At 49.4% G+C, this 5897-nt stretch overlaps 1 protein-coding gene across 1 annotated transcript; it reads left to right on the top strand.

Annotated features, from left to right (window-relative positions):
• The first annotated feature begins 2914 nt into the window (after positions 1–2914).
• LOC119435239 (prolactin-releasing peptide receptor-like) lies at positions 2915–3918 on the top strand. The gene is given in 3 exon segments (XM_037702153.2): positions 2915–3116; positions 3119–3502; positions 3505–3918. Coding segments are annotated over 3 exon segments (984 nt in total). The 3' UTR covers positions 3903–3918.
• Positions 3919–5897: the final 1979 nt, after the last annotated feature.

Below are 5897 nucleotides of genomic sequence, written 5' to 3'. Positions count from 1 at the left end.
GATTTCGTCGGACACTTTGAAAATTATTATCTCGAAACTGGTTTAGTCCTGATAATTCGTTCCAGGTGGATATGCCTTGCGAACTTGGCGGCTATAATTCGTAGATTGAAAGATGCGCCATAAAATAATTAATTAAAACGTTAATTAGCATAATAATGTTAATTCTTCAATTGGGCGTTTTGATTTCTCGTGGAAATAATGGCCACCTCATCGAGTAGTTTAGATCAAGGATTATAATTGCGCTATCTGCCACAGGCAATCTTTAAAAATTTGGTTCAGCTAAAATGAAACGCCCTGTATATTTGCATGCTAAATGACATCATAGAACTATATCGTACAAATCAAGGTAAGTGCATGCGCACCACCAGAAAAATAGTAGCAAGGCAATGGGCCGGATTACTGATGTTCCCGTGGGAGAAACAAAGATTTCGGCCTTTTATTGCTTATATACTGCAGCTTATTAAACCTCTAGAAGGTGAGGCTGACAGATACGGCACAATCTGTAAGTAAAAAAAAAGATTTTTTTATATTACAGGCCGGGCCTGGTCATGCACACGCGGGATCTAGCTAAGCTTAGTAATGAACGCCCGGGCGGGGCCCGGGCTCAGTTACACGGGCCCGGGGCGGGCCCGGGCTTGGAACCACGGGCCCGGGCCGGGCCCGGGCTGGTCTCGGTCATGTACGCCCGGGCCGGGCTCGGGCTTTGTATTACGGGCCCGGGGCTGGGCTCGGGCCTCGTAAAGCGGGCCCGGCCGGGCTCGGGCCGAAAAATCAGGCCCGTGCAGTGCTCTAGTGCCACAGCCGCCCCTCTCTGTTTATCGCGCGCCGACTGTCGGCGCGGCATCCTCTGCTCTTTTGTGATGCTCCGGGTCGCTTACGCGGCGGCCCGTTCGGCCGATGTACTCGCGCCGTAGGACTGGCACGGAAAGATCAAATTTCCCCCCCCCCCCCCCCCCCCCCACAAAATCTCCCCCCCCTGACTACGGCCTGATGAACCAATATTCCACCCTTTCACACGTTATCACATGAATTATACCGGCTTACATATTCTTGGTATAAGCGCGAAGAAGACACGGACGGTGGCGGAAGAAGACAGACGAGCGCTAACTCACAACTAATCTTTATTGGAAAAAAAACATATACGTGATTTTCAGCGAACCACTTTCAAAATTTATTTAAGGTTCTGTGGCAGATAGCGCATTTCTAGTTAATGAGCTGGTCTACTCAAAGAAGCGGACATTACTGCACAAAAATTGAAATGCATAATCAACTAACCAACCAAAAATTCACTAATTAAGTTTAACTAATTACCTGATGGACCATATTGCAATTTACAATTGTAGCCGTGGAGTTCGCAGGCGGATCCACTTGAATTAATTCGCAGGATCACGCCAGTTTCGAGATATTAATTTCCAAACTTTGCTGAGAAATGCATTGGCGTTCCAGTTAATTTTGTGCTTCAATGCATAAAGCGACGTTTTGTTAAGAAAACTAACTGGAACGCCAATGCATTTATTTCTCCGCAAAGTTCGGGAATTATATCTCGAAACTGTGTCTCCCGAGAATTCGTTCCAAGTGGATCCGCCTTGCGAACTCCACGGCTGCAATTTGTAAATTGCAATATGGGCCATCAGTATTAGTAAACATAATTAGTTAATTTCTGTTAATTATTCGATTATGCATTTCAATCTTGTGCAAGTAGTCCGCCTCTTCGAGTAGACAAGCTCATCAACTAAATTGTGCTATCTGCCCAGGCAACCTTTATTATTTGTGAAAGTGTTCGCTGAAACACCCTGTATAAGTGAAAAAACCGTAGCAAAAGAAAACATCACATGGGTCAAAGGCTAACAGTCGTACTTTACCATTTTTCTGACGGATTTCACTGTGAGAAATTCAATTTTTGTTCACTAGCACCTTGCGCCGCGTGGAGGGCCTGCTCGGTCGGGGTGGTTGGGGATGATTTTCCCGCCACAGACGCCAACACCCACGCCGACACCGACGCCGGATTTTCTGCGACCCGGGGTTGGCGCGCGCTCCGCCGGGCTTTCCTCGCCTCAGCTCAGTTTCGTCGGCGCCCGGATGGGAAGGCCGCGCGTGGTGAAAGCGCTCGTCGTCGACGTGCGGATTCAAGCGTGAGGCTGGCGAACCCAGGCTAAGCGTCAGCGAAGAGCCGCCGACCCTGAGTTTAGGCAACGAAGCGGAACGCCTGCGACAGCATCGTCTTGCCAAGCTTCGCTTACCCCCATTTTCTCAATAGGGGATGGACTGGTGTTTCTTTTTCTTTTTCTTTTTAACGCGCACCCGTGCACAGTACACGGCTGTTTTTGCATTTCGCTCACATCGAAATACGGCCGCCTGGCCGTGATTTGCTCCGGCGACCTCGTGCTATGTAAGCGCAATGCCATAGCAGAGTCCTTCAATACTTTTGATTATTGAAGGACTCTGGCCATAGCCACAACGCCACCACGGCGGGCCACCATTGAACCATATTAATGAACCCCTATTTAACCGGAGTTGGTCTTCACTTGAATTTATTTCTTCGTACAACACGCAGTCATCAACGTAAAGCTGATTTTAACGGAAAGATTGATAACGATATCGTTCATATATTATATGTAAGAGTAGACCGAGGCCGGAACCCCCGCGGAAACCAGAATCAACAGAACTTGATTTTGACGGTGGCTCGAAAATAGGCTTTAATTCTTACTAATATTTATAGTGTTTAAGTAGAGAACTTAGACAGCAATTTAATACGTGAGACCTTATCAAATTATCAAACGCTTGACTGAAGTCAATGAATATAGCATCCGCTTGTTCTCCTTTGCTCATTGTGCTAGCGAGTATAGTTTCAACTGAGTGATGAGATGACGAGCAGTTCTCAACGAAGATGTTTCATGCTGTTCTCTGCAGTGCCATGGGCAACGTGAGCCACCCTGTGGACTACGTGTCTGGCGTTCCGGCGGTGCGGGCCTTCTTTTACTGTGTGTACGGGCTCGTGTTCGCCGTGGGCGTCTCGGGGAACGCGCTCGTGTGCTTCGTGGTGGCCCGGCAACGGGCTATGCACACGGTGACCAACCTGTTCATCGCCAACCTGGCGCTCTCCGACATCCTGCTCTGCCCCTCGCTGTGCCGTTCACACCGCTGCACCAGTTCGTCGGTGCGTGGCCGCTGGGCGCCGCGCTCTGTCGCCTGGTGCCGTACGCGCAGGGCGTCAGCGTGTACGTGTCTTCGTTCACGCTCACGGCAATTGCAGTGGACCGCTTCTTCGTCATCATGCACCCGTTCCGCGGCCGGCTGCGACTGCCTGTGTGCGGCGCACTCATTGGTCTCGTGTGGCTCGCCGGCGCGCTGCTGACGCTACCATACGGCCTCTTCATCGGCCTGACTGCGGACGGCGGCGCCTTCTGCGAGGAGCGCTGGCCCTCGGAGCATAGCCGGCGAGCTTTCAGCCTGTGCACGAGCGCGCTCCAGTTCGGCTTGCCGTTCGCCGTCATCAGCTTTTGTACATGCGTGTCTGCTGCAAGCTTCGCGAGCGCGCGCGCGCCAAGCCCGGCGCCAAGTCGATGCAAAAGGAGCAGCTGGAGCGACGGCGTACGCGCCGCACCAACCGCATGCTCGTCTCCATGGTGGCCATATTCGGCGCTTGCTGGCTGCCTCTCAACCTGTACAACCTGGCCATCGATTTTTCGGTGCGCGCAGCCAGCTGGCAGTTTGCGAACGCCTTTTTCTTCCTGGCGCATGCGATTGCCATGAGCTCGACCTGCTACAACCCTTTCCTCTACACCTGGCTCAACGACAGCTTCCGCAAGGAGTTCAAGGCCGTACTGCCGTGCTTCGCGAGCCGTCGAGCTGAACCACCGGCCGTGCGCTACGTGTGCAGCGGCGACGCCGTCAAGCTCTAAATAAAGCCATGTTCTGGTCCCAAGGGATAAAGGCGGTGCAACAACGTGAATCAATATGGCCGATGGCTGCACAAGAATCCTAGCCGAGCGAAAGCCTCGGGTCATTGTGCAAATGCAAGCGGTTACACGATGAAATTAAGTGAAATTAAGTGAAAACATACAATTCAATACGTGAAAGCCCTGATGGCTAACTTTGATGTATTGCTGGAAACCTGGATGACCCGCACAAGGATGGAGAATTGGGCGAGTTGGAACCTATTCATGAGAGCAACGCCCGTGCATAACAAAAACACAGAAAAGCGCTTCTCTTGTCTTTTTCTTTCAGTGTGTCTTCGTTTTTACGTGCAGCTGCTATCGTATACAGGTTGATGACCCGGCGCACTGCTAGGAGTCCATGTTCTCAGCAGTACGGCTTCCTAATGGTAACTGCGCTAAATTTCCACAACAAAACATGGCGGCCTAGTTTTTTTTTTTTTTTTTCTGCGCTGCACTACAGCATCTAAACGTTCAGACGCAACAAAGCTCATGTGCGGCAGCACGAGCTTCTCGAAGAACTATAGCTTACGAACGCGCCTTGTAAGTCGGCGCTTTTGTTACGGCGGTCAAGTCCAGCCTTCGACGGCGAACCAAGAAAACGGGCGAAAGAGGCAAAGAAAGCTATTCGCTTTAAAATTTTATGGCTATTTGTTTCCGAAGCTAACTAGGTGTCCGCGAAAGCTGAGGATGGTGTGCGCTACAGGAACGTCAGGAAGAAGAAGGACCCGGTCAATAGGGGGGGGGGGGGGGGGGGGGGGGGAAGGCCCAGCCGGCGCTACGTTAACAGCGTTCCTTGCTCATTTCGAAGGGCCTCTGCTTCGCGCAGAGCTACTTGTCATTGATGCAGCGTTTTCTCACGATAGATCTCTGGTGGATTTTCGTGAAACACCGCTAAGCCAGGTGCCACCCTGCGGTTTCGAAATAGGAAATGAAACGAGAAATGTTTTATGGTTTCTCTAGCCCTATTGGCCTCGAGTACATACTGTGGCGCCATTTGCTAGAATCTCTCCGTGACGTAGAAAGCGACATCACGGGATGCTGGCTGCGATGTGTTGGTAATCTCGAGTGGTTCAGCCCTGGTTTATCCCGCTTGTTTGTATCTTTTAAGCGCTGTATGTGGGCGTCTTGGTTGCAAAAACGCGCACACACACAAACAAACCTAGCTATGACATTCTTTTGGTGTGTACGGCAACAAAGATTTTTATCGAGCGCGGCAACTTGATTCTTTCGTATGATTATTCAGTGGCATGATCTTTCATAAAAAGTAGTCATACTCATTTTGCCGCAAGAACAGTTCTCTTCACAGAACTCTCATGCATAGTGAAGCTTTCCACTTTTGCCAGAATTATTATGGGATGATGAATAGCGCCGGTCCAATATAATTAGGGTTGTTCGTTTCGGGTTTTTATTTTTTTAAACGAGGGGTAAAAATGGGGTTCCATTTTCAAGCTGATGATCTGGGAGAAATCGGGTTTTTTGTGGAACCATTCAGAAATTCGTTTTTTTACGGGTTGAAATGTACAAATGTACTAATATATTACATTCGGACTTTTCTGTTTTCTTTTTTTTATATATCGAAGCGTATCACGAGCTCTTTACGCCAACGCGTTAAATCTAGGGATCTGTTTCAAGCTGGGAATCGGGGGGACATCAGGGTTTTTAGCAAATACTCCGAATTACGGCGTTTGTTTGGAAATTATGAAGTAATAGTAACAGTAAAGAGCATTGATAATTTCTAGGAAATAAACATTTTATTCACAAAAAGCTGGTCATCGATTTTTTACACATCCTTGTTAACATACTTTATCTGCATGCGCAACATGTCGGTCTACATCCGAGACCTGTCCGACCTTTGAACGTATCTCAGCTGAGAGAAAGTTCTTCGACATCACAGCCCATTAGCTAGGAACAACCATGTCAGTGCAGCATTTGCCAGCCTGGGGTAGCGAGCGGCAGAGT

Source organism: Dermacentor silvarum, unplaced genomic scaffold (genome assembly GCF_013339745.2).
Source record: "Dermacentor silvarum isolate Dsil-2018 unplaced genomic scaffold, BIME_Dsil_1.4 Seq559, whole genome shotgun sequence".
Classification (NCBI taxonomy): Eukaryota; Metazoa; Arthropoda; class Arachnida; order Ixodida; family Ixodidae; genus Dermacentor; species Dermacentor silvarum.
The sequence above is the reverse complement of the archived record's forward strand: the minus strand, read 5'-3'. Positions and strand labels throughout refer to the sequence as shown.